Source organism: Carassius auratus, chromosome 2 (assembly GCF_003368295.1).
Source record: "Carassius auratus strain Wakin chromosome 2, ASM336829v1, whole genome shotgun sequence".
Taxonomy (NCBI): Eukaryota; Metazoa; Chordata; class Actinopteri; order Cypriniformes; family Cyprinidae; genus Carassius; species Carassius auratus.
Genome location: NC_039244.1, coordinates 14351126 through 14378401, shown reverse-complemented (window position 1 = coordinate 14378401; position 27276 = coordinate 14351126). Strand labels below are relative to the sequence as shown.

Genomic DNA, 27276 nt, shown 5'->3' with positions numbered 1-27276 from the left:
AACAGAAACGTGCACTTGGGTCGGCCTGTCACCCGCCTCCCCTTGTTGTGCTCTGCGTTCACCCCAAAAGCGCGGATCTTCGCTCTGAGCCCGGGTCAAAACCCTTACGTTTACAACAAACCGACAGGCTGCAGTTGAACAATGGGACCCTCTCCGTACCCCGCCAGTGCTATGGATCGTATCCCAAATAAAGCGATTTTCGCCTGAGACGGAAACATAACAGGATTGTTTTTTTTTGGGAGTGACTCACCTCCCCTTCCCCAGAGTTTGATTCAAAAAAAGAGTTCACAACCAAGATGGCCGCCGATCCCATGCAGGTAGGAAAAGTTTATTTTATTTTATTCCATACTGTATAGATGTAAAGAATCTTAAAGTATGCTTTAAAAACATATTATGCGCCGTAGTCGCAGCTCTCTCGCGCACTTTCAAACCACAACTTTTTCTTCCCGTGGGACGAGCTGCTCCCTCCGCCGAAGAGCTCATGACACGGGAAAACGGGAATGGGATCCTAAAAATACTTATGACAGGAGTTAAGAGGTTTTATTGTTCTCGAACAGTCATATAGTAGCGTCTCCAGATAAAATGTAATTGATTTTGTATTGCATGTTGCCTGATGCTAACACGGAGTTGTGATGGATCGAAATTGTACACACTGGCTGTGTTTCAAAATCTAGTGAGCTGCCTACCTAGACAGCTTGTTGAAGAAACTAAAACGGATTTAAATGAAGTTAATAGACAGTAGTTAGTTAAATAAGTTCACTGCTTCTATCATGATATTACCAGATTATCCCTAATGTGAGATGTGGGAAAGTTTCGAATGAAATTCGGTTCTGTTTGTTTATGCTTGCGTTTTTCTACAAATGATTTTGTAGTTATTTGGTTGGGGCTTGTCTTTTTGCCCAGTGCTGAACTGCAGTCTAGTTTCTAACTCTTTGAAACTAGTTATTAAGTTCATCTGAAGGTCTAAATTTGTCCTTTAATAACTCCAGTGGATTGCTGGTTAATGTAAACTAACAAACTAAATTACATATAATATATATCATTTTTGTAGTTTACCTGCCTTTGAGATGCCTTAAACATCAAGATGTAATTCAGTAAACTGCATTGAGCTGTCAGCTATTATAACTCAACTTCATTAAAGTGCATTATTGTGAAAAGAGACTTCTAGATAGCCTTTCACTCGGAATACAATAGTTGATTGAGTCCACCCCATTTCACTTTTAATGTTGTTTACAAACAGACATGACCACAACATTTCTGAGCATTTGTAAATTCAATTGTCTGGTGTGCAAAAAAAAAAAAATAAATAAATAAAAAAGAAGCCCTATAGCTGTCAGATGTCATTTTGCCAGCGCCTTCAAATTACAACCAGGAATCTGTTGTGCTTTTCTCAATTTTTGTAACTGGAAAGGACACTGTTGTTACTGAAACATGTTTTGTCAGTATTTTCCCCCAGAACTGATAAGTATTATGGAAAGGGGAAGAGACACTGCTGCATAATTTGGTTTTATGCTGTGAGAGAGAGGTCTGAAGACATTGTTGGTTAAAGTGCTCTTCAGGACTCTTTCAGGCGTTTGAAGGGAGATTTTTAACCCTCATCAGTTTGAGTATTCATGAGCAAAACACAGTATTAATGGAACCATTTTGTCCCGCAGGTTGTGTGGTTTTAATATTGATTTTGTCCTGAGTGTAGCAACACAAGTGAGGAAGAGATAAGGTGCAACTGGCTTTTTCCTCTCATTACCTAAAATGTAGAACAGTTGCTTTTCCATGACCTTCAGTTGACCCATGGGTCAGTGCTGTACATGCAAGCAACGTGTCAAAACATACATACCAGTTAGTTTTTATTTCTTTCTTTCAGCAGACAGCATGGGTGAAGGATGTAAACAAAAGGGTCACCAAAGCTAAAATTTCAGAACATTTACTCCAGTTCAGCTTTATATTTTAAATTAAGGTTAGCCTACACAATTATCGACCAAACATCAGAGATATTTTATCCCTGTATAATTTATCTTTATCTGTCAATATTGGATATTTAAAGAGGTAATTCACCATTGGCAAGATGGGGTTTTAATAAAAATCTGTCTGTCTGTGCAGTTAAAAGACGTAATCTGGCAGATTTTTGCTGGAAAATAAAAGGCGATATCTTTGTCCTGATAGCATGAACATTCTTTTTACTTAATTAACTAACTTTCACTACAGACATTGTAACAATACAAAGCTGGTTTAAAATGGGCAAACTCACCCTTTAAATGTACATGGTAATTTCTCTTATTTTTACATTAAGATTACCTCTGCTGTCATCTAATGCTCACTCAAAGCTAAACAAGTTAAAAATACTCATTATTTAATAACACTGTCAGCAAGTGTCAGTAAAGTGTCAGTAAATTGTCAGCAAGTCTCAAAATGTTTCACGCTGTTCATTATAATAGTTGTAATGCCTCACTTTAAGCAATGAATAGGCTGATTTTAGTCGTTAGTGTTTGCTTTTTTTATGCATTTAGACAGAATAGTTTTGAATTTAACATAAGCCATTTTTCAGTTTTCAGTATCTCATTGGTACCTTCCAGAGAAATATTATCATTGCATCCCTAATTTTGTTGTATGAATGTTTGTATTTGAATAATATGACCATTATGGAATCAGATCTATTTTACTTATTAACTGTGGATGGTTGTGGAACCTCACTTTCACCCTCCTCTAGATCTGAATTAGCATATTCTGCTGAATGTTTTTCAGTGCTTTGTTTTTAAGGTTTATTTATGGCTTCACTTTCCCTAGAGGAAGATTAAAGGAGCCGTGTCAGTTCTCCTGCCTGTTGTCGGTGAGCTCATGAAGAGCTGGGCTAAGCAGGATTTGGCTCACCCACTTTATCCTCCCAGCTGATGTCAGTCATACTGTGTTTCTTTATGCGTATATGTGTACCTCTGTGTGTTTTTGTTCATGCTTAGTGATTAGTGTATGGTGCAATATCATGACTAATGTTACTCCAGGCGGCAATTATGCATTAGGAGGGAATTTCTTTCAGGTGTTTACTTGGAACATTTTTTTTTTTGTTTGTCTGTTTGTTTGTTTTTTGCATGAAAAAATACCTAAGAAACTAAAGTATTTGAAATAGTTTTCTAAAGAAATTTAATGTAAAAGTTGAAGGATATTAACGTGAAACTATGGTAATATATTTTGTGATGACTGTAAAATGTTTATTTTGTACAGGCTCACATGGTTTCGGACCAGCTGGGCCTGGGGCACAACCTTGACCTGTCTGATACCATGGTGCAGCAGAAGCTTGACGAAATCAAGGAGCAGATCAAGAGGGAGATCCGCAAAGAGCTGAAGATCAAAGAGGGGGTGGAGAACCTTAGAAAGGTCACCACAGAAAAAAAGAGACTGGCATATGTTGATAATATGCTCAAGAAGTCCAACAAGAAGTTAGAGGAGCTTCATCAAGAGCTGCAGGAACTCAACGCTCATATTGTGGTGAAGGATCCAGAGGATCTTCTCTTAGGTATGAGCAAAGCTTTCATCAGGAAACTTGAACCATCTGTTGTGCCACCTGAATTTATTTACACACACACACACACACACACACTACCATCCAAAACTTTGAGGTCAGAATGAAGATATATTTTTTAAAAGAATTGTATACTTTAATTTAAAAAGGATGCATGAAGTGTCAATAAATACATTTATAATGTTACAAAACTAAAGCTGTTCTTTTGAACTTTGAAGAGTAAAAGGTATCATGGTTTTCACAAAAATATTAAGCAGCATAATCTTTCAACATTAATAGTTATAATAAATGTTTCTTGAGCAGCAAATCAGCATATTAAGATGATTTCTGAAGGATCATATGACACTGAAGACTAGAGTAATGATGCTGAAAAGTGTGCCATCATAGGAATACTTTACATTTTATAATAGATTCAAATAGTAAATAGTAGGGGTGTAACGATACGCGTATTCGTATTGAACCGTTCGGTACGAGGCTTTCGGTTCGGTACGCGGTACGCATTATGTACCGAACGGTTCGTTGGACTAATTAATTATATTTGGAAAATAAATAAAAAAAATTTTAATATAATGAGATGCGTTCAACAAGGTAGTCCAATAACCCAAACGACGTAACAGGCAACGCCCCTGACACTCCCGAAGAAGAAAAAACACCAACTTATATGTTTATGTTAGGCTACTCAGCAGGCGCTCGCTCACTCAGTACGCGCTGAAGGCTCGTTGCAAAATGGCCAATGCGTTTAACAGACCAGAAATAGAAAATCCTCCAGTAACCAACAGGTCTGGTGTTTGGGTGCACTTTACCAATCGATCGGGGCATCCAAACAAGCACGGAAATCAAAATGGACTAGTACTGTACTGTGTCGGAATTTCCTGAGCAGTACGATACAATTAACAGGCCTGCACGTTATTAGATAGAAGAACTGTTATAAATAGAACTTATGCATGGGCAGTTTTGAAAACTCCACCTACTTTGCTCTTGGCATAGTGCAGCGCAAATCACGTTGTATCTGAAGGGCAACGCTGAGCCCAGGGTCCAGCGGCGCGCATACCGTGTCTTGTGTGAAAGACCCTTTAGCCATTTCGCAACGAGCCTTCAGTGCGTACTGAGTGAGCGAGCGCACTCTGTAGTGGAAAACGCAGGTTTTATGAACATGCTTAATTTAATTGAGCCCCGTTAGCCTACAATATTCCTTCACGAGCCCATTTCAGCCAGACCATAATTCCTACTTTGTTCCAAAAAACTTAAGCCCTTTAGAGAACCAATTGAGTAAAAACACACTCAATATAAAGAGTTATAGAGTTCCATATAAAAAGTTCATAACTACTACAACAATATAACATTTTCATTTTTTTTTATAAGGAGCTGTTTTTGTTTTATACAGTATGCTGCTAAGAAAACACCATAGAAGATGGGTAAAGAATAGCTCCATCGTTGTTCAATGTAAAAAAACAAAAAACAAAAAAAAACATACTTTGTTAGTTTTAATAAATAAAACATTTTTTTAAAAATCAAGGAAATTTATCTGCCAATTTTTTCTTTTTGCTGTATCTAAAACGTACCGAACCGAACCGTGACACCAGTGAATCGTATCGAACCGAACCGAACCGTGAATTTTGTGAACCGTTACACCCCTAGTAAATAGTCATTTAAGATGGTAATTAATATTACACAGTATTTAAGTTTTTACCATATATTTAATATAGCCTTTTTTGTTACTACCAATGCTCATGCTCTTTGATTAATGTACAATAAACCGTTGAAGTCCGGTGAGTTTTCTCTTTATAAAAGCACTACTTTTTGCAGGCCTCCATATATTTTAGCTTCTCTTTTGATTAAAAAGAATATCTTTTAATTAACAGAAACTGACATTTTTTTGCTTAATGTTAAACATTTCACCCATTCTTACTGATCCTGAGTCATTCTTTCAGTTTCCAGTGGGTCATCCTCATAGTCGAGCCCTACCAATTTTTATTTATTTATTAATATATGATGTACTTCTCCAGTGTCCACAAATCACATTTTGATTGTTTGGAACATAAATCGTCTTTACATGTGAGATATGTGAGTCCAGAGGGTAAGTAGTAGCAGTTCATCTAAACTGAATAGTCACAGAATAACCTCCTCTAGACTACAATATTTATTTATTAGTATATCTGCCAGAAGAATGATCAGATCTCTCATCCTACTAACCACATCCTTGTACAGGACAAGATGTAGCCTGGCATAGAAACCTTATCTGATGAGAAAGGGCTTTTGTTTGGTGACTCAGCGCAAGAGGAATGTTGCTGCGTGTCACACCTCTGTGTTGACCTCCTCAGTCTGTGTCCGCTAAGCAGAAATCAGCAGATGCCACTGGAAGACAACAGCGCTCCAGTGCCAGTGCCTCGCGGGTGATCTCATAGTTGCTCAGCACTTGTTGGGAGTCCAGACACACTCGCTGATGACCCGGGTCAAGCCTTCTGCTCCTCATTATATCATCAGCTCTTATTACATCCATTGCACAGACACATCTATTTGCTAATAACTAGTTAGTACAGTGTGGTATAGGACTTTGATTAAATTATAAGCATCTCTGAAGTCTCAAAGTCTGTAATAGGTTAGTAATACCTGCTTGTGTGGGTGCGTTATTCCTTACCCTGCGGACTCTGTTTATAATAAGAGGCATCTGTATTTATACCTTGCATAATGATGTGACTCAGGAGTCTCCAGGTGCTTAACAAAAGACGATTGTTCCTCATTAACATGTGCTTCCACACTAAGGTGCTTTGTGAAGATTTATTTATCACAGACAATCTCCTCGCTTCTGCTCTGAACCTCAACGTCCTCCTGGAGGTTTTGTAGTAGAATAAATCGTCATGTAGAGAGGTGTTCATACTCTGTCTGTGTTGTCTATGAAGCAAATGTTTTTGGAGATTTTTTTATTATTTGAGTTTGGTGATATTTGATTGTCATTATTGGTGCGTATTGTTTGAGGCTGACTGCAACGCCATATATATAGAGAGAGCCACATATATGGATAGTTAATATAAACAATAATCATGATTCAAATTCCAAATCTAAATATTTTCAGGCATCTGGTGAAATAAAATATATGCAATACTGTTTTAAATGTTTTGAAAGAAGTCTCGTATGCTCTCCATTGTCTCAAAGCATTTATTTGATAGAAACAAAGGGAAAACGGTAATATTGTGAAATATTATTACAATTCAAAATAACTGCTTTCTATTTTAATATATTTTAAAGTGTAATTTATTCCTGTGAAAAGCTGAATTTTCAGCAGCCATTAATCTAGTCCTTGATCCTTCATAAATTATTCTACTATGTTGATCTGGAGCTCAAAAACATTTCTTCTTTATTATCAATGTTAAAAACAATTATGCTGCTTAAAATTGTATGATTTTTTTTGTTTGTTTTTTACCTTTTTAACATTATCTTCACCATCACTTACGATAAATGTACTACATAATACAAAAATAATTTACAAATTTTTTTTTTTTTCTTCAGTCAGAGGTTTAATGATTTTTAACAACCTCCCATTGCTGCCAAAGTTAAAACACAGTCAAATGTAGGTTAAAAAAGGCTTTACCAAATACAGTTCTTTTTTTATTAAGCACTAATAGTAATATTGATTGTGTTTTATTTTGACGTTTATTTAGCCTTTTCTTACATCAGACCAAGTTGATTTAACACCTAAAAGAATTGACCTTACCAACATGCCATTATTGCTGTTGAAGTTTAAATCAAAGATGCTGCCATCTTTGTGTGTGTTTTTTTCATGACACTGTATTTTTCTATATTTCCCAGCTCTGCTTTCACATAAAGTGCCTTTGTGAGAGCTGATGTTTTTGTTTGTTATTTGCAGAAGTCTAACAGGTTTCATTTATGTGTCGAGGTTGGGGGAATTTATACTTGTCTGGACATGATAAGTAGTGATGTGCTTCATTGAAATAATTTCAGTCTTCATAGTCCTTCATCAAAGCAACCCCAGAACATTCCTGAAAAACTAAAACTTACAGAATTAAACAGTCACCCTCATAAGAGTGCTCGCACCATATGGCCAGCTTTTTGAATGTTGCTGCACCAAAAAACAACAACAACAGTTTTCAAATGATTCAAAAGTATGATTATTTTTCCTTGCATTAGTGCAGCTTCTAAACTTGACTCTTAATATTACTCAAAGCTAAAACAAAGAGTCAGGTACTCCTGTTGCAACATCCTTCCTGTTTTGTATGGTTTAGCCAAAAATCTGGAAGTGGCCACAGAAATCTGCAACAACTTAATTTCTGTTGCATCATTATTCAGTTGGTCCTTTCTGGTGCTGGTGTTGTGAAGTAATTAAATAGTTAAGAGCTTTCAGCCAAACAGCATTGGAGTCCTCGTATAAATAAAAAACACTTAGACATTTCTTAAAATACCTTCAAGTCATACAGATTCTAATGACATGAGGGTAAATAAACGAGACAGACTTTTTGTTTTTGGGAGAACTATCCTCTTACCTCTAGTTCCAGGAAGTTTGTTCTTGTAATCTCTTTAGGTCCTACTAACATTCTGCCATTTCTTTCCCAGAGAGCCCTCTTATGCTGGACAGCCCTAAAAGTGAGGCACGGACATTCACTATCAGCAGCAGACTAGCAGCCCTGAAAAAACAGAACGACATTGAATTAAAGGTGAAACAGGGGGCTGAGAACATGATCCAGATGTATTCAAATGGCTCCTCAAAGGTAATGTACCGTTTTTTGTTTTTTTTTCTTTTTTTAACCAGTAATGTAGAATCCAGTATTCCGTTGTTTACGAAGCACACAAGTGAACACCATTTTACCATCCTGGCCCAGAATCTGCATACACTACAACTCAAAAGTTTGGAGGCTGTACTTACATGATTACAAATATAATAAAAATAGTAATATTGTAAAATAATGTTTTTTTCATTTCACTATATTTTAAATGTAATTTATTCCTGTGATGGTAAAGCTGAATTTTAAGCAGCGATTACTCCAGTCTTCAGTGTCACACGATCCTTCAGAATCGTTGTAATGTGATTCTTTGCTACACAAGAAACATTTCTAATTATTATCAATCTGTAAACCATGTAATATGATTGTGGAAACCATATTTGCTGAATAGAAATAAATGAACCGTATCGAAATAGAATTCTTTTGGAATATTATAGATAACTGTTACTTTTAATCAATTTATTGCATCCTTGCTGTAAAAAAGTATTCATGTCCTTACAAAAAATCTTACTGACAGCAAACTTTTAAATAATAGTTTATGTGTAAGGAAAAAAGGCCAACAGACATAAAATATGCCTAAATTCACTTGGATGGAAACACGGGTCCCAGAACTACTGCTTTACTTCAATGAGAGCAGCTACTGCAACTTGGCTGAGAGGTTTGGCCATAGGAGTGGCACTGGTGATGAGCTTAATCCCCTCCGGCCACACACACACACTCACACACACAGTGCAGCCCTATGAGAAATTAGCAAGGGCTGATGTCAACCAGGAAATTACCTCTCTCAGCACAGTAACAGTCCCTGGCTTGTTGAGCCTTTGAGCAGCTTGCACAAAAGTGCTACCAGTGTAAAAAAATATCACATTCATTAATAAAGGAAATTAAAACAAATATTATATTTTTTAAAGGATAATCAGTTTAGCAGTAAGATGATTTCCCATCAGCGCGTAAAATCTGTATTTGTTTTTGCATTACTTTTATGACACTGTCATCGACTTTGCAGGACAGAAAACTGCTTGAAACAGCACAGCAGATGCTCCAGGACAGCAAAACCAAGATCGAGTTCATCCGCATGCAGATCCTCAAAGCCAGCCAAACCAGCGAGCTCAGCTTCGACGACAATGATGTCATTGGTAACACTCAAACATTGTTCCTCCAGCGTTAGCGTTCACAGTTCAACAAACACAGAACAATAAATGTATTTGTGGTGTTGTGGTGCAGCCAAACCCATCATCAGTCCACTGGACCTGCGGGTGGAGGAACTTTGCCATCACACACAGATAGAGTACGCTGTGGCCGAGGGGGCCAAGAATGTCATGAAGCTGTTGGGCTCTGGTAAACTGGCTGAGAAAAGGGCTCACTCAGAGGTATTTTCAATTGTATTGTTGTCCTCATCACCTTCTGAACTGACCTTGTTGGTGCATCTGACCTTTAGCACTATTTTTAAGTTTTAACATGTCCATAGCTTTCACCTTTTGACCCTTGCCGTCATGGAAAAGACGATGGCCTGAGAGACCACCAGTAGTGTACAAGCTTGACATAGAATAGAATAAAATAAAGTCTCACATAATTTTTTATTGATTATTTATTAATTGTATAATTGATTAAGTTTCTGGGTCCAAGTCTCTACACCATTTCAAATGAGAATATTATCTAGACAGTCATTTATGAGCACGTTATATTTATAGCAAACATTTAAGCTAAGCTTTTCAAAACCCATGGCGTGCACAAGAGTCTACTGCCTCACCGTGTCCTGGACACCAAGATTTAAGTGATTCAGAAAAGATGATCATCTGAGATTTTGGTATGGATATAAAGGATAGGATCATGATTTGTGGTGACCGCACACTGTGAGAATATGTAGCCAGCATTGTTTCCATTTGGGATCTGATAGAGTGCTGGGACCCTGAATGTCAGGCTCAACAACCGGACGGATCATCACTGTGTGCAAAAGGGCTGCATGGAAAGTTTTTGTTTTAATTCCATGTAAGAAATAGTATACAGGTTTTGGAACAATGTGGATAAGTGACCGTCCACGGTACACTGCATGTTTTTGAAGGTTAACTTCATGATATCTCAAAAGAGAAGCTAAACATGTCTCATATCGTTTGAAAGCTGAGATTCAAGTGATTCGAATGATGCATTTTAAGATATAATCAACAAAGCAGGTACAATCAGCGTTTTTGTCAGACCGCCAACAAAACTTCATGCTGTGATCCCATTGTGTTTTCCAGCTAATAGCTCCCAGCTATAGTCAACTACAGGCGTTTGTTTACAAAAAACTGAAAAAAATGCAGGCGAAATGTTTTCATTTTTTTTTTTCAGTGTGTTCTAAGTTATATTATTCAATACCAATTACATTTACAATTAGGGCTGCACAGTTTTCACAAATTTCAAATCGCGATTACATTTATGGATGCCAAAATTATGTAATCGTTCAATCGTTTTATAGTTTAATGGAGAAACCAATTCGATGTATATTTGAATTTTGAGACTTAATACTATAGAAAAACACGTTTTTTTAATTAGTGTTTTCAGCTTATTTTCAAGATTACGGCATGCAGTTGCATCAAACAATGGTATAAACATCATTTACTGTAAATTGTGATAATCGTTATTAATAACAGCAAAATACAATTTCAAGGCAATAATCGACAATTATGATTTTTGTCATAGTTGTCCAGCCCTACTTACAATGATCCTGAGGTTTGTTCTGTTGAGGAGAAAAAAGACCAAAACCATGCATATGTTCCAAAGGGTTCAAGAACCATTGTCATAGAAGTTACTTTCAAACCAAGCAGCTTTCTGTCCATCAGTGCAGCAAATTTGCATGATCAGCTTGAGTATAATTAAAAAATTGTGCTCTGAAACTCCCAGTTGTGTGGATTTCTGTTGCTTTAACTGGATTTCATCCTCAAAACTTCAACGAGCAACAGTAAATGTGACCATGCCTTTAGGTTTATATCTATGCATCCATCTGCCATTAATTCTTCTGCTGTGATTCTGTGAAATCCAGGCCCAAGCCAGATTCAATGAGTCCAGTCAGAAGCTGGATTTGTTGAAGTATTCACTGGAGCAGAGACTCAATGAGCTTCCGAAGAACCACCCCAAGAGCAGTCTGATCATGGAGGAGTTATCGCTCATGTCCTCTCCGGCTCTCAGTCCCCGTCAGAGCTTCATATCCATACAGAACCACAACAGCACTGTTAAAAACCAGTACAGCACCAAACCAGCTGCGCTCACAGGTGACCAGCACATATTACCTTCAGATTCACCTTAATATGTTATTTAAGTGTTATATGAAGATTTTTTAAAGAAATTAACACTCAGCAAAAACACATTAAATTGATCAGAACCAAGAGTAAAGACATTTGAATCTTTCAAAAGATTTCTCTTTCAAATAAATACTGTTCTTTTGAACTCTCTGTTCATCAAAGAATCCTGAAATAAAATGTGTCATGGTTTTACACAAAAATATTAATCAGTACAGCTGTTTCCAGCATACAAGAAATGTTTCTTGAGCAGAAAATCAGCAAATTAGAATGATTTCTGAAGATCACGCGACACTGAAGACTGGAGTAATGGCTGATAAATTACATTTTTAAAATGTGCTAAAATATAATGCTTTATTTTCAATTGTTAAAGTGTTACCATTTTACTGTATTTTTCAAATAAATACAGGCCATCATACTGACCCCAAACTTTTAAATGGCAGCATATTTTAATAGTGATTGTTATTGACTGAAACAGGCAGGTTAGAGGTTCGTCTCATGGGATGTCAGGACCTGTTAGACAGCGTTCCTGGCCGGTCTAAAGCCACGTCGGTGCCGCTGCCCGGTTGGAGCCCCAGTGAAACACGCTCCTCTTTCATGAGCCGTGGGAGCCGCAGAGGAACCAGCGTTCGAAATCTCTCCAAAAATGATGACTTGTCCAGTTGAGTAGTTCTCAGTGCTTACTTTGCAAATGAAAAAGAAAAGCTGTGCTGGTAAAGGAGTTTAATTATGTGTACATGTCTCTGTTTGTTTGTCTCCAGATGAGATTAGTGCCGTCCTGAAGCTTGACAACACTGTCGTTGGTCAGACCAGTTGGAAACCTGTCAGTAATCAGTCATGGGACCAGAAGTTTACATTAGAGCTAGACCGGGTAAACTCACCGTACATGACGTTTGTTTAATCATAAAACGTTATTTACACATGCAACATTCATAACGCTTCTGTTGTCTTGTTTCTATATGTTTGTTTACCATAGTCTCGTGAGCTGGAGATCTCTGTGTATTGGAGAGATTGGCGGTCTCTTTGTGCGGTGAAATTCCTACGACTGGAAGACTTCCTGGACAACCAGCGGCACGGAATGTGCCTTTACCTCGAGCCAAAAGGGACTCTGTTTGCAGAGGTACCTTTACAATATTGTCTCTCAGCCATCAATAATTGTCCCACAAAGAGCCCTCTGATAAGCCGCCCGGAGCTGTGTGAGAAAATCAAAGAGGAATTCCTCACGATTAGTGGCCCCTGAAACCCCCGGGCAGGTTTTCCCACCTTTGCTTTTCTAAAGAAACTGATCCTAGTCGATCTGAAGTGGAATTGGATTAGTTTTCAGAGCTTGAGCTAAAATTTGTTTTTGTTACAGGTTACCTTTTTTAATCCAGTCATTGAGCGAAGAACCAAACTCCAAAGGCAGAAAAAGATCTTCTCAAAGCAACAAGGTGAGGGTAATTTCTTCTACATGGCAGAATATTAAGAAATGTTTTTAATTTCAGCCTTTAAAATTGTCATGTTAGGGTTTATTGAACAAAAAAGCTGTTCAAAAAATAGACTCATTTGCCAGACCTGTAGCCTTTTTTTGGTGGTGCACATTCAAGGTTTGTATTTGACACCCAAATTGCATGTATTGTGTGCAGTTATGCAGATTGTCTGTATGTATAGAATAACCAGATGACCTGCTGCATTTGCCAAAAAGAATAGTATGCAACAGAGCTTTAATGTGCTGCTTATTGTATCCCACAGTGCAATACACACAACGTTTTATTTCCAGTGTGAGAGATGAACCTAAAGTAATATCAGTCACAAATTCTTTTTAATTATTTGATTGGACTTCCAAAAGTGAAAACATACACAGAATTTGGTTAAAGATGCAAAAATATCTGCTTTCTTACAAGTTATAGTAACTGGGTGCCACTTACTGAAAGACACTTTGCATGGGGATCACATGAGAAAAATTGTTTCACATTTTAAATTACTGATTAAAAGCCTGTGATGCAAAGCTGAATTTTCAGTAACTCTAACTCCAGTCTTCAGTGTCACATGATCCTTCAGGAATCGCATGAAATCAGTTATTATTATTTAATATTTATGTGGAAACCGTAATATTTAATAATGAACGTAAAACCAAATGATTGTTTTGATTAATAGAATATTCAAAATAACAGCACTTATTTGATTTAGAAATATTTGTAACATAGATATTTTTACTGTCACTTTTTATCTATTTAATGCATCTTTGCTGAATTAAAGTATTCATATTAAATATTACTGATCCCAAACTTTTGAACGGTAGTATATGCTGTTTTATTAAGTTTATTTAATGAACATACAGTATTGTTCAAAATAATAGCAGTACAATGTGACTAACCAGAATAATCAAGGTTTTTCGTATATTTTTTTATTGCTACGTGGCAAACAAGTTACCAGTAGGTTCAGTAGATTCTCAGAAAACAAATGAGACCCAGCATTCATGATATGCACGCTCTTAAGGCTGTGCAATTGGGCAATTAGTTGAATTAGTTGAAAGGGGTGTGTTCAAAAAAATAGCAGTGTGGCATTCAATCACTGAGGTCATCAATTTTGTGAAGAAACAGGTGTGAATCAGGTGGCCCCTATTTAAGGATGAAGCCAACACTTGTTGAACATGCATTTGAAAGCTGAGGAAAATGGGTCGTTCAAGACATTGTTCAGAAGAACAGCGTACTTTGATTAAAAAGTTGATTAGAGAGGGGAAAACCTATAAAGAGGTGCAAAAAATGATAGGCTGTTCAGCTAAAATGATCTCCAATGCCTTAAAATGGAGAGCAAAACCAGAGAGACGTGGAAGAAAACGGAAGACAACCATCAAAATGGATAGAAGAATAACCAGAATGGCAAAGGCTCAGCCAATGATCACCTCCAGGATGAGCAAAGACAGTCTGGAGTTACCTGTAAGTACTGTGACAGTTAGAAGACGTCTGTGTGAAGCTAATCTATTTTCAAGAATCCCCCGCAAAGTCCCTCTGTTAAAAAAAAGGCATGTGCAGAAGAGGTTACAATTTGCCAAAGAACACATCAACTGGCCTAAAGAGAAATGGAGGAACATTTTGTGGACTGATGAGAGTAAAATTGTTCTTTTTGGGTCCAAGGGCCACAGGCAGTTTGTGAGACGACCCCCAAACTCTGAATTCAAGCCACAGTACACAGTGAAGACAGTGAAGCATGGAGGTGCAAGCATCATGATATGGGCATGTTTCTCCTACTATGGTGTTGGGCCTATTTATCGCATACCAGGGATCATGGATCAGTTTGCATATGTTAAAATACTTGAAGAGGTCATGTTGCCCTATGCTGAAGAGGACATGCCCTTGAAATGGTTGTTTCAACAAGACAATGACCCAAAACACACTAGTAAACGGGCAAAGTCTTGGCTCCAAACCAACAAAATTAATGTTATGGAGTGGCCAGCCCAATCTCCAGACCTTAATCCAATTGAGAACTTGTGGGGTGATATCAAAAATGCTGTTTCTGAAGCAAAACCAAGAAATGTGAATGAATTGTGGAATGTTGTTAAAGAATCATGGAGTGGAATAACAGCTGAGAGGTGCCACAAGTTGGTTGACTCCATGCCACACAGATGTCAAGCAGTTTTAAAAAACTGTGGTCATACAACTAAATATTAGTTTAGTGATTCACAGGATTGCTAAATCCCAGAAAAAAAAAAATGTTTGTACAAAATAGTTTTGAGTTTGTACAGTCAAAGGTAGACACTGCTATTTTTTTGAACACACCCCTTTCAACTAATTGCCCAATTGCACAGCCTTAAGAGCGTGCATATCATGAATGCTGGGTCTTGTTTGTTTTCTGACAATCTACTGAACCTACTGGTAACTTGTTTGCCACGTAGCAATAAAAAAAAATACTAAAAACCTTGATTATTCTGGTTAGTCACATTGTACTGCTATTATTTTGAACAATACTGTAGCTAACAGGTTTGCGTTTGTGTCTAATACTGTGCAGGATGTTTTTTTTATGTATTTATTTTGGTGATGTCCCAAAATCTTAAATTTCACAGCAAGCTGGGGAGAAAGCTACAGTGTGTTTCCACAGAAATTCAGACTGTTCATGTTGATTTTTAAGAGAAGTTTTTAAAACAGTCACAAAAAGCGAAAGATTTTCAACTACGTATGGGCCAATTATAAATCAAATCCCTTTTCATAATACAGGCCTACTGCTTGTAATAAAGCAAAACTGTGATTTATTCCCACCTGTCAACAAACCTGGGCTTCAGTCCCAAACCTGCACCTGCACCTTCTGAAAGCTTTCCTTTATTAAACACTTTTTGGTTTAGTTTTGTTATTGTCATTGTAGCTTCTTGTTTATATGACCCTGACCTCGAAGTAAAGAGATTTATAGGGGTCTGATAAATGTGTTTCTTCTCATCTCCCACGTCTGCAGGGAAACCGTTCCTGCGGGCCCCTCAGATGAGCATTGGTACCTGGGGCCGGCTGGTAAGAAGGGCCATTCCCTCTCCCAATAACTCATTTAGTCCTCAAGTGGCAGTGCTGGCAGCTGAGACGCTACACAGCAGTCACCCAGGAACCCCTGCTCTGAGGAGGTACAGTATGAACATACAATACAATCAGCACATGTTGTTGTCAAGGCAGTGCTTTCACGTGTCTGTTTGTGTTTGTCTACCCACTCTAGTGACCCAATAGTGACAAAACTGGACTTTGACAAAGATGCCACACCAAAGCTTTTCTCAGAAGTCCTGCCCGAGGACAAGATCCCCAACAAAGAGCAAAAACGGGTAACATCGCACGCTACAACGTAGAGATATGCTGCCCAGGCATCTGCATTGATGTCTTCTGTTTCCTAGAAAAGAAAAGTTAAAGACTTCTTTAAACGTGTAATTCGTGTTTAGTCTTTCATCTGCCCCCTTGCACTTGAAAGGAAAAGGAAATGCCTTCGTCGTTACCTTTATTAGCATAAAGATAACCGTTATGCAGTGATAATATCATCTTGTATAAACAGCGGCAGCTGAAAGGCTTTTTTTCTTCTTCTGCAGGGCACTTTGACCTCATTTGACTACCGAAACGACAGGAATAGCATCATTGTTCAGTCTGACCTTGAAGAAACACAGGAACGTGAGACTCAGCCATCAGCGTTACAGCTCATAACTGTCCAAAAGCACACAGAAATAAGGTGAGCCATTCATAGTTTTTATATTCTTTGTGTACTAGCAAATATATTCCACTAGACCCTACTAAAGGACTTTTTTTTTGTTGTAGGGACGAAGAGGAGGAAGAACAGTTTCATTTCAGTCTTAAAGACTTTAAATGTGTTGCAGTGTTAGGCCGTGGACATTTTGGAAAGGTATGAGGCTATTTATGTTTATAGTTTCCCTTGTCCCCCCCTTTTTTTGTTTAAGCAGTCATTTATTATAGGATATTTATGTAACGCTATAATAAGGTCCCATTAGTTCATGTTAGATAATGCATTAACTAACAATAAATAATCACGAGCAAAACATTTGTTACAACATCTATTGGTCTTTGTTAATGTTTAATAAAAATACAACTGTTCATTGTTAGTCCATGGTTGCGTATGCCCATTAAATAATATTAACAGCTACAACTTTGGATTTTAGTAATGTATTAGTAAATGTTGAAATTAACATTAACTATGATTAATAAATGCTTTAGAATGATTTTTTCATTGTTAGTTTATGGTAAATAATATAGTTAACTAATATTAACAAATGGAAGCTTATTGTAAAATGTTACTGATATTTATTATGGCTGTTTTTGTGCTGAACATTTTCTTTCTGTTTGCGTTTAGACGACCTTTGACATCATCTCATTCTCATTTTAAGTTCAACTTAAAAAATAAGTAATAATTGAACTACAAATATCTCAAAATAGCCTTTTTTTTGTATTGAACGTTATATTTTGATGCCTTAATGTATGTGTAGCATTTAAATTACATTTTAATGTTTTATTTAATTTGGACAAATTTATATGTAATATACTTTATATAATATATCCTGTATTATAAAAAAAAAATATATATATATATATATATATATATATATATATACATACACATTTATGTACTATTTTTATTTTATTTAGATCATTTATGGGTTATTGTCCATTACATGAACATTTTATTAGTATTTGACATTCCTACTGTTTTGCTGTTCATTTTTTTAAAAAGTGATCAGACAGCTGGTAAAAAAGCTAAGTTTACACTTGAGCGAGAGACTCTGATATCTTTGGCATGATATTGTAGAGACTTTAGGGTGGTCTTATTTGACTAGTTGCCCTAACAACCATATAGCACTACATATACCTTGACAAATACCCCAAATAGTGACAGAAAACACTCACAGAATCTAAATGTCATTACATCTTTTCTTCCAGGTGTTATTAGCGGAATACAGTATTACAGGTGAAATGTTTGCCATCAAGGCCCTAAAGAAGGGAGATATTGTTGCCCGTGATGAGGTTGAAAGGTACATTTTATTTCAAATGTACATTTTATATATGCTCATTTGTGCGCAACACTCATCAGCTACTAGCCGTCTTATTTTATCCTGTATTATTTTGTTTTCCCAGTTTGATGTGTGAGAAGAGGATATTTGAGACTGTGAACAGCGTGCGGCACCCGTTCCTCGTCAATCTTTTTGCATGTTTCCAGACCAAGGAGCATGTGTGTTTTGTGATGGAGTACGCGGCGGGAGGAGACCTCATGATGCACATTCATGCCGATGTGTTTTCAGAGCCCCGGGCGACGTGAGTGACACAAAAAATCATGCTTTTTAGATGATTGTAATCGAGTCTTTAGCAGCATTTCAGGTTCTGCTGTTCTTGATTGTTGCAGGTTTTACGCAGCTTGTGTTGTCCTGGGGTTACAGTTTTTACACGAGCATGAGATTGTATACAGGTATAAGAAAAATGGTGGTAACTCTTTAAATTTTGACACAGATTTCATTGTTTTTCATTATATTAATTTGAGGATTATTAAATGAATTCTTTAGAGATCTGAAGTTGGATAACTTGCTGCTTGACACAGAGGGATTCGTCAAGATTGCTGATTTCGGTCTTTGTAAAGAAGGTACGGATATGTTTGTTGTTGCGTTGTCCACTGAACAAGCACCAGAGGCAAATGTTTACCTGTTTGTGTGTTAGGAATGGGTTACCAGGACAGGACGAGCACTTTCTGTGGCACTCCTGAGTTTCTGGCTCCTGAGGTGTTAACTGAAACGTCCTACACGCGTGCGGTGGACTGGTGGGGGCTCGGCGTGCTCATCTTTGAGATGCTTGTCGGGGAGGTCAGACCTCTTCCACTTTGGTTTATTCATTTCTTCTTCTTCATCTCTCTAAATTAACTGCTGCTTAAAAGTTTTGGTCTGTATGTTTTGATTTTGATATATTCTGTCTATTTTGATAGTATTCTGTCACACGATCCTTCAGAAACCCGTTAATACGCTGATTTTCTGCCCAATAAATTATTATCAGTGTTGAAATCACTTAATATTTTTGTGCAAACCGCCCTTTTCTCAGGATTATTTAATAATTGGATGCATTTATTTGAGATACAAATGTCGTAAATGTCTTGACTGTCAGTTTAGACGAATGTCCTTCCTGAATGAATAATAAAAGTATTAATTTCTTTAAAAAAAAAAACAACAACATCTTACTGACCTCAAACTTTTGAGTGTACCTGGAGAAGATGCTATCAATATTCATACTCGAGCAAATGTATTAAATGTGAAAGTGGCAGTATTTCTGGAACTGTTTTGTGTTTTTAAAATTTTTCCATAGTCTCCATTTCCCGGTGATGATGAAGAAGAGGTTTTTGACAGCATTGTAAACGATGAAGTCCGCTACCCAAGATTCCTCTCAACAGAGGCCATCTCCATTATGAGAAGGGTTGGTACCAAGAGCAGCTTTATCAGTGTGGATTTACCAGCTGTTGACCCTAATATCAATCTTGTTATTCAAATCTTTCTTTTTTGCACACAGTTATTAAGAAGGAATCCCGAGCGACGACTTGGAGCCGGTGAACGTGACGCAGAGGATGTGAAGAAACAACTGTTCTTCAGAGTAAGCTCCAAACAATCTGGCTACGTATCTCCAGTCATTCCTAGCATTGTATTTTCCTCTCTCTCTTTCTCTGAATATAAATTACATGTGTACCTTATTTATTTTTCTAGAATATTGACTGGCATGGACTTTTAGCAAAGAAAGTGAAGCCACCATTTGTACCCATAATCCAGAGCTCCAGTGACGTTAGTAATTTTGACGATGAATTTACCTCAGAGGCTCCGGTGCTCACACCACCCAGAGAACCCCGGCCCTTGACCCCGCACCAGCAGGACCTGTTTGCAGACTTTGACTATATCGCAGACTGGTGTTAGCCATGTGTTGGCATCCCTCCCTCCTCTCTAAACACACACAAGACAGAAATGTGAATCAGACCGTTTGCAAATGTCCTTTTGTTGTTGTTGTCAGTGTTATTTTAGAATTACCAGATCCCCTTTTCCGTATTAACATGATGAAGAAATTAACATAACATAACAATGGAGTATTGTATTACCAACATGTTCGGGATAATTATTCAATTTCATCAGGGCCTAAGCACTGATCATGAAAACCATGCACCGAATAGTTTAGTTTTCAACTGTACTGTTGACTTACCGCAGCTCGTGACATGTGAAGCATGTGATCCGGTGCTTCTCTGACACCCCCTAGTGTTGAGGAAGTCAACAGGCCACATCCACATTCAACTTGCCCACAGAATTTCATCACTTAACGGAGAACGATGAGCCTTGATTTCCATAGTTTTGTATTTGAAGCATTTACAGTGCGACTGGTTAAAAGTCTGTCGGCTGTCAATGTTAATTATGTGGAAGTGTTCAAAAAAAGCCATAGACCGGTGATACTTTGTACCTCGTCCAGTGAATGTATAGTTTGCCACTATTGCCAAAACATCTAGCCATTTTTATGTAATGGAGTCTTTACTCTTCCCTACAGTACAATATTAATGCATCATGATCCTAGTTTCAACGAATCTCAAATATGAACTACCAGTTACAACTCTATATATATATATGACAGTTTATAAAAGGACTTTGGTATATGTCAGTGTTTTAAAACAGGAAATGCATTTACTTCCAATCAGGAAGTTATTTTTCTATCATTTTTTAAGGATATGGTCAGGTTTTGTTTTTGATACCAGACTTTAAGCTGTCAGTGGATTTACACTTCCGTTCAAAAGTTTGGGGTCAGTACGATTTGTTTGAAAAAAAAGGGCTGAAAATTCAGCAATGACGTCACAGAAATAAATTATATATTCAAGTAGTAACCAGTAATTTAAAATGTTTATATTTCAGTGTTGCTGTTTTTGTCGTATTTTTGTTCAGATGAATGCAGCCTTGGTGAGACTGAGAGATTTCTTTCAAAAACGTTGCAAAATGTTACCAACCTCAGACTTTTGAACAGTAGTGTGTATGTGTGACAGGCAATCACATTACCTCATTATTCCCTACTGAACTTCCTCCATTTCATGTTTTTCCATATGTGGTCATGAGACATGACAGACTGGAATCTTTGCTAGACACCAAATATCAAAATGTATATACTAATAACTGGTCTAGATGTTCAAAACTAGGCCTGAAGCTTCATATGTGTAATAAGCAAGTGGAGGGGTAGATGCTAGTTTGAGGTCTGGTGCATTATACAGGCTACACTACATAACATCAAGCTGAAAGCACTAATTTTTGACAAAAATGTCCTTGTTTTATATAAATTGTTGGAAAACAAAGGATTGTACAAAGGCTTTCTACCCACTATACTCGTATGTCTGAGCATGATGCAGAAGAAAAGTTTCAAAGGTACAGTTGTGAAGTTTGACTTGACAATGGTGTAAATACCAGGGTTTCGCTAAAACTGTCAGCCATCATTAAATGTTTATTATGTAAGTTGTGAGACTTTCTGCTTTTTGTGGACCTAACGAGGTTGCAAGTGGTTTATTGTCACTTTCAAAAAGGATGCTCTGGTGTTTCATGAAATCTTTATAATAACTGAGAACTGGGAGTACAGGAACAGAAACACACAAACAGAAACTTTCGCCTCATACCATTCCCCTTGTGACCTAAAAAAAGAGGGGGAAATAAAACCATCTGTGAGCTACACGCTTTCAAAGCTCAAGGTAAGCAGTTTTGGGGATTTCCAAGACGTTCACCATGCTTTTCTGAAAAGCATTTATTAAGTTACTAAATATGCAAACAAGCTAACAAATCATTTCCTACAAAAGAAAATGTTACAGTAAGAAATATGCCTAGTTGCAACCACCGAATCCTCACTTAGACATATGTACAGTTTATATACACACACACAAATGAAAGTACAGCCTGCAATCTGTGATTAATTTTGGAATGTGCCTTCTGTACTTTGTCGAATCCCTGCCGTCGTCTTTTCAAAAGGCTTGTGCCTTCACGAGAGAAGAGCAAACCATGCCAATTTCAAAGCGAAAAAAGGGCAATAATTCAGACAGTACAAAGAACGGTGAGAGTGGGGCACATGGGTGTTCACAGCTGAGGCAGTTTATCCACCGGTGTGTCAAACTTGAAGTCTGCAGGAAAGAGATCGGCTGCGCGGGGATAGATGAGACGGTAGGACTGACGGATGGTGACGTCTGCCACTCCAGCAATGTCCCCAATCTCTGCATAAGAAACAATTTCCATTAATCAAGGACACTAACAGATCACCTTTATTATGGGATAAATGCAAAGACTGGATTACATATTAGAGCCTCTAGATTTTTCTTGAGCATTTTTATCAGACTCCAGTTCAATGATCGCACTTTATTGGCAATGAATAGGTCTCACATAAACATAGGAGCCTGATAAAAATACTTTTGCATATGAAGTCTTCATTTGATTTCTCTTACCCTTCTGTGTCTTCTTCTCGGCAGACGCTTGAGAGGCCATGTAAATGGCTGCAGCTGCCACCGAGATCGGACTGCGCCCTGGAACCAAGTCTAGTTCAACAGCCTTTCTTGCGATGTAAGTGGCCGCCATCTGCACCTGTTTGGGCAAGCCCAAGTTGGAGCAGAAACGGGACATGAAGTCGCCGGTTGTGATGAGGTCCACGCTCGTCTCAAGAGCCTTCAGGATAAGCTTGAAGCACCGGCCAATCTCCTTCTTCGAGATCCGAGACACGGCACAGATTTCTGAGGTGGAGGGAGATCGAATGTCATTTTAATTCCAGAACCCGACTGTGGCACACTAGGAGTTCAGCTAATGTTGACGGCAGACACAATCAATTCAGTACAATAATGTCTATCAATCAACAACATCATAAAAAGGAATATGCAGTTCAAACCTTTAAATGTTCTAGGGACGCCCTCCTGTCTGCAAGCTATGTAAAGGCAGGCCGAAGCGATCGCATCATTACTTCTGCCTTTCAGACTCTTTTGTTCATAAACCTGTTTGAACAAGTTGTTTGTTCGGTCCTGTAAAAGAGAAAGAGAAGTTTACGGAGAGGATGGAGGAATGTGTTTGCCAAGTGAGGTTGGAAATATTAGTCAAATGGATGACCAAGTGTGACATCGGAAGGTAATCGATGTGAAACACGATCCATAATACATAAAATCTAATTTCTGTAATCTATATATAAAGATCAGGGGGAAGAAACCATCTACAATAAATGGAAATGAATGATTTTTGCATGCTGTATTTCGATCGTTCACTCATCAAATGTATGAAGAAGCTCATAGAAAAGTGTAAAGCTAATAACTCATGGTTTTCTTGATGAAAACTAAATAATTTTGTTCAAAATCATGTATAAAGCATGTGCCTGAAATGAATCATTTTCACAATTCAGAAGTAGTTATTTGGCTTTATTGTTCACAATATAATTTTCTGGTTTTGTTTAGCCTACCTCCATCATCTTTCCGACCTGAATGTGTGACAATATACAGAATGCCCGACTTCCCAGGTGCACTTCATCTACTTCAATAACAGCAGGCTGAGACACTCACAATGATGTTTCTGGGGAGGTTGATCCGGTCGGCCATGGTGGTGATCTCTTTGAAGGCATTCAACATGGCTCGATCAGAGCTGCTCATGGTTCTCCGGTTCTGGTACTTGGAATTTCCAAACTCATCAAAGCTTGCTGCACCTGTTCCCTGAAATATCAGATGGAAAATATATCTTTAAAAAATAAATCATGATGAGAACATACAATTATGCTCCAAACCTTCCAAATGCAAAGGTACTAAATAGGCAGACGAGTTCCCTACTTTGCTGATCATGGTAGTGAGGTCTCCTCCATTGAGAAGAGGATTCTGAGCGTCTCCAACACGAGACGGGTCTTTAGTTTCTTTCTCATTGGTGAACGTTCTCCACTCTGACCCTACATCAATTACACGGTCACCTGAGGAAGAAAACAACCACAAGCTTATTGTCTTATTGAGCCACTGATTAAAAATGTCCACTTAAAGCATGTTCACTTTCAGAAGAAACATTTCCTGATAATTTACTCACCCCCATGTCATGCAATATGTAAGGCCCTATGATTTCAGCGATGCAGAAAATGCAGACGGAATCACAAAATCCAGTCATAAAAACGGAATTTACAGTTTAACACGGAATGTCACGGAATGTGTCCAATTTTGAATTAATTAAGCAAAAGTAGGTCATTGCACTTACATCATATCGTGCTATGGACTAATATCTGTAAATATTAAGCCGAAAAAATCTATTTAAATATAGTTCCTGTGTGTGTCTGTGTTAATGAACGGCGCAGCCGCGGAAGTGCGACTTCGTTTATTACACACACTGAAGAGCATGTGACGCTCGCGGTGATTTCAGCTTCTGTCGTCTCGCTAAATGAGAATGTGAACACATGAGGAACATCTCCAGAACTGGTCTGAGAGTCACTTCATGAGCATTTGACGGTTTGATTCGAGTAAAACTAGCATCATATCACACAGAACTGTAGAAATATTCCCGGTGTTGTGCCCCATTCTGACCCCCTGCCAAATTATTACCCCCCTAGTATTGGTAGGTTTAGGAGTAGGTTTGGGGGAGGGGTTAGGAAATCAGGTAACGATTTGAATGAGGTGGGGGGTTAATAATTTGGCAAGGGGGTCAAAATTGGGCACAACAGGTAACCCGTCCGGTTTAATTTAAAGACCAGTATTTGCCAGAAATGTATTACTATTGTTCAGCAGAATGCACATAGCCTACTACTACTACTAAAATGAAACAAACATTATTTTTAAGGAATAAACACACAACATTTCCTCCATGTTTTATTTTTAATAGTAAATCCCCTTTGTTTACCAAAAAATAAAGTTTGCTTGATTTTCAATAATTAAAAGAAAGATTTAATGAATGTTTTATGCCTACATTTGATAAACAGAAAATGTAAATACACAACAGAATTTGAGAAAAAAAAAAAAACATTTCATAAGGCTATTTTAAGAAAATTTTGAATAAATTAAGTTGTTTTTATACATTTAAATAAATAGACGTGCTAAAATACAAAATTGGGTTAACTAAAAACATGAAGAAAAAAAAATATTTCATAGGGCCCTAAACATGTAATTTTTGTTAAACTGTTAAAACATTGTTGTGAAAATGTATAAGTGTTAAGATTTTAATTAATTAGACTTGCTTTTTGATTAATACCAATTAGATTTAACCATTAAAAATGAGTTGAGAAAAAATACAACGGATTTCATAGGGCCCTATATATTTCTGTCTTCAATTGAAAAGAAATTAAGGTTTTTGAGGAAAACATTACAGGACTTTTTAATACAGCTTCAAAGGGCTCTACACCATCTCAGCTGAGGGATAAGGGTCTTATCTAGCAAAGCGATCGAAAATGTTTTTTTTTTTTAAAAAGAAAAGATTTATATACTTTAACCACAAATATACATCTTGGACTAGCTCTGTGATGTGCATCCACAATTAACACATTACATAATGTTGAAAAGGTCACGTGTGGTTAAATCTTCATCTGTGTACTCCGGGTCAAAAAGGAAGGTTGGGTCGAAAAACTCTGCAGGACGAGCATTTGTGGTTAAAAAGTATATAAAATTGTATTTTTTAAAATATAATTACACAACATTTGGCTAGGTAAGACCTTTATTCCTCAACTGGGATCGTGCAGAGACATTCGAAGCTGCATTGAAACTGTAATTTGGACCTGCAGCCGTTGGCCACCATTGAGGTCCACTATATGGAGAAAAATCCTGGAATGTTTTTCTTAAAAAGCTACATTTCTTTGCGATTGAAGATAAAAAGACATTAACATTGACTGACATGGGGGTGAGTACATTTTTATTCTGGAAGTGAACTAATCCTTTAAAGCACTAATATTCAGAAGCAGGTGGAAACTCGTACCTACTACCAGGCCACATTCAGGACAGATCATGTCTCCTGCCCTGTAGTCCTCCACCAGTATTGCTTCGGGGTGATTGGGGCATTGCACCTTGGGAATATAGTCTCCACTATAACACACAAAATTCCAGAGGTCAGGAAAAATCCACATGAACTCTTGAACTCTACTGACATTAAAAAACAGATGTTTGTCTGTGGATTAGGATACAGTAAACACTACAATGTGTTAAGCCAACCAGCACAGATGTTTATATAAAGCAGGGGTATATTAGATTTTTATTTTTTAATTCGATACAGATTAATCCTATATGCGTCATACAGAAAGTTTTATTTGCATCATTTTTCCTTTTATTCATTTTCACATCAACTTTCAATGTACCTTCCTGACCCCTATTGTATTGTTAAGTTATCCATTATTTTGAATATGTCGTATACTCAGCTGAGGGCTTATGCATCATTTTATACATTTGTGCATATAGACAGATAGATAGATAGATAGATAGATTCAATCATAAGCTTATGTTTGCATCATCTCTCAATTATGACGAATCCGTTCCAAAAAAATAAAATAAAATAAATAATAAACAAAAAAACTGAATATTGAATAATCTGTCTTTACCTTGGTCATTTCAGCAGCTGCACAATAAAAAAAAAACATGTCTCTCCCTGTCAAAATCCAGAACCGGTTCATTATTAACAGTGGACTGAAGGTAGGCTTCGGTTGTTCCAGCAGATGACTGCTACCAAACACTGATGTTATAGCCACAACAACGCAGACATGTGTCGAGATAAATTAAGATATTTATTAGATAAATAATTAATGGGAATCACTTCCGGAGAGTTGTGAAGCGCCCCGCTGGTAAGAGATGCGCGTGCAGTTAGCGCTTTAGCTCGGAGGTGACGGTGCTCTATGGTTTGGTTTTGACAGGCATCTAAACCTTCAACGTAGTTGAAACAACCAATCTGACTGCACTGGTTAAAAAAAATATTAGCAGCATTAGGCTCTCATTTTTGTCTTGTTTCATAAGATGCGAACGGATAGCTAACATGCGCTAGCATAAAATGACAAGTGTATTCATTATCCAAGATCTCCTTTATACGCACGACAACAAACTACGACTAAAAGCCTACAGAGGCCCACACTGTACAGACACAAATGACATCTATGGCATGCGTTTACAGATCAAAATCATAGAGACACAAAGCCAAAATAAATGTGACTAACCGGCTGGTTGACGCCATACTGTTACTGTTTTCCACGGCAGTGACTCTCTGTTGAACACAATGGACGCCCGCTACCCATATTAATAGGTTTTCTAGGTCACGTGTACAGGGCGGAGACGGAAAGCCACACGGACCAAATTTACTTAT

General features: G+C 37.5%; 2 protein-coding genes and 1 long non-coding RNA gene across 4 annotated transcripts; 1 reads left to right on the top strand and 2 right to left on the bottom strand.

Moving 5' to 3' along the window:
- The first annotated feature begins 4 nt into the window (after positions 1-4).
- On the top strand, positions 5-21474 carry LOC113116970 (serine/threonine-protein kinase N2-like). Of its 2 annotated transcripts, none has more exons than XM_026285299.1 (22): positions 5-317; positions 3214-3505; positions 8081-8235; positions 9251-9380; positions 9469-9614; positions 11264-11492; positions 11998-12180; positions 12281-12390; positions 12496-12639; positions 12874-12949; positions 15945-16104; positions 16194-16296; positions 16555-16691; positions 16778-16862; positions 17912-18003; positions 18107-18283; positions 18372-18434; positions 18529-18605; positions 18680-18822; positions 19316-19423; positions 19517-19597; positions 19708-21474. In XM_026285299.1, the coding sequence occupies exons 1-22, from the start codon at positions 297-299 to the stop codon at positions 19909-19911; spliced, it is 2916 nt and encodes a 971-aa protein (XP_026141084.1). In that variant the 5' UTR covers positions 5-296; the 3' UTR covers positions 19912-21474. The 2 variants fall into 2 exon arrangements, with proteins under 2 accessions (XP_026141084.1, XP_026141075.1); XM_026285290.1 differs by having other exon boundaries at positions 16185-16296.
- LOC113116989 (uncharacterized) lies at positions 16257-19939 on the bottom strand. The gene is made up of 3 exons (XR_003294112.1): positions 19809-19939; positions 16465-16614; positions 16257-16361 (listed from the first exon to the last, which is right to left on the bottom strand). It is a non-coding gene; the product is annotated as an uncharacterized LOC113116989 (long non-coding RNA).
- Positions 21475-21554: 80 nt separating the features above from the next.
- LOC113116983 (transcription initiation factor IIB) lies at positions 21555-27233 on the bottom strand. Its single transcript, XM_026285314.1, has 7 exons — positions 27131-27233; positions 25909-26015; positions 23799-23932; positions 23538-23684; positions 22880-23009; positions 22446-22727; positions 21555-22217 (listed from the first exon to the last, which is right to left on the bottom strand). Exons 1-7 carry the CDS (start codon positions 27145-27147, stop codon positions 22084-22086), a joined length of 951 nt encoding a protein of 316 aa, XP_026141099.1. The 5' UTR covers positions 27148-27233; the 3' UTR covers positions 21555-22083.
- Between the last annotated feature and the right edge of the window lie 43 nt (positions 27234-27276).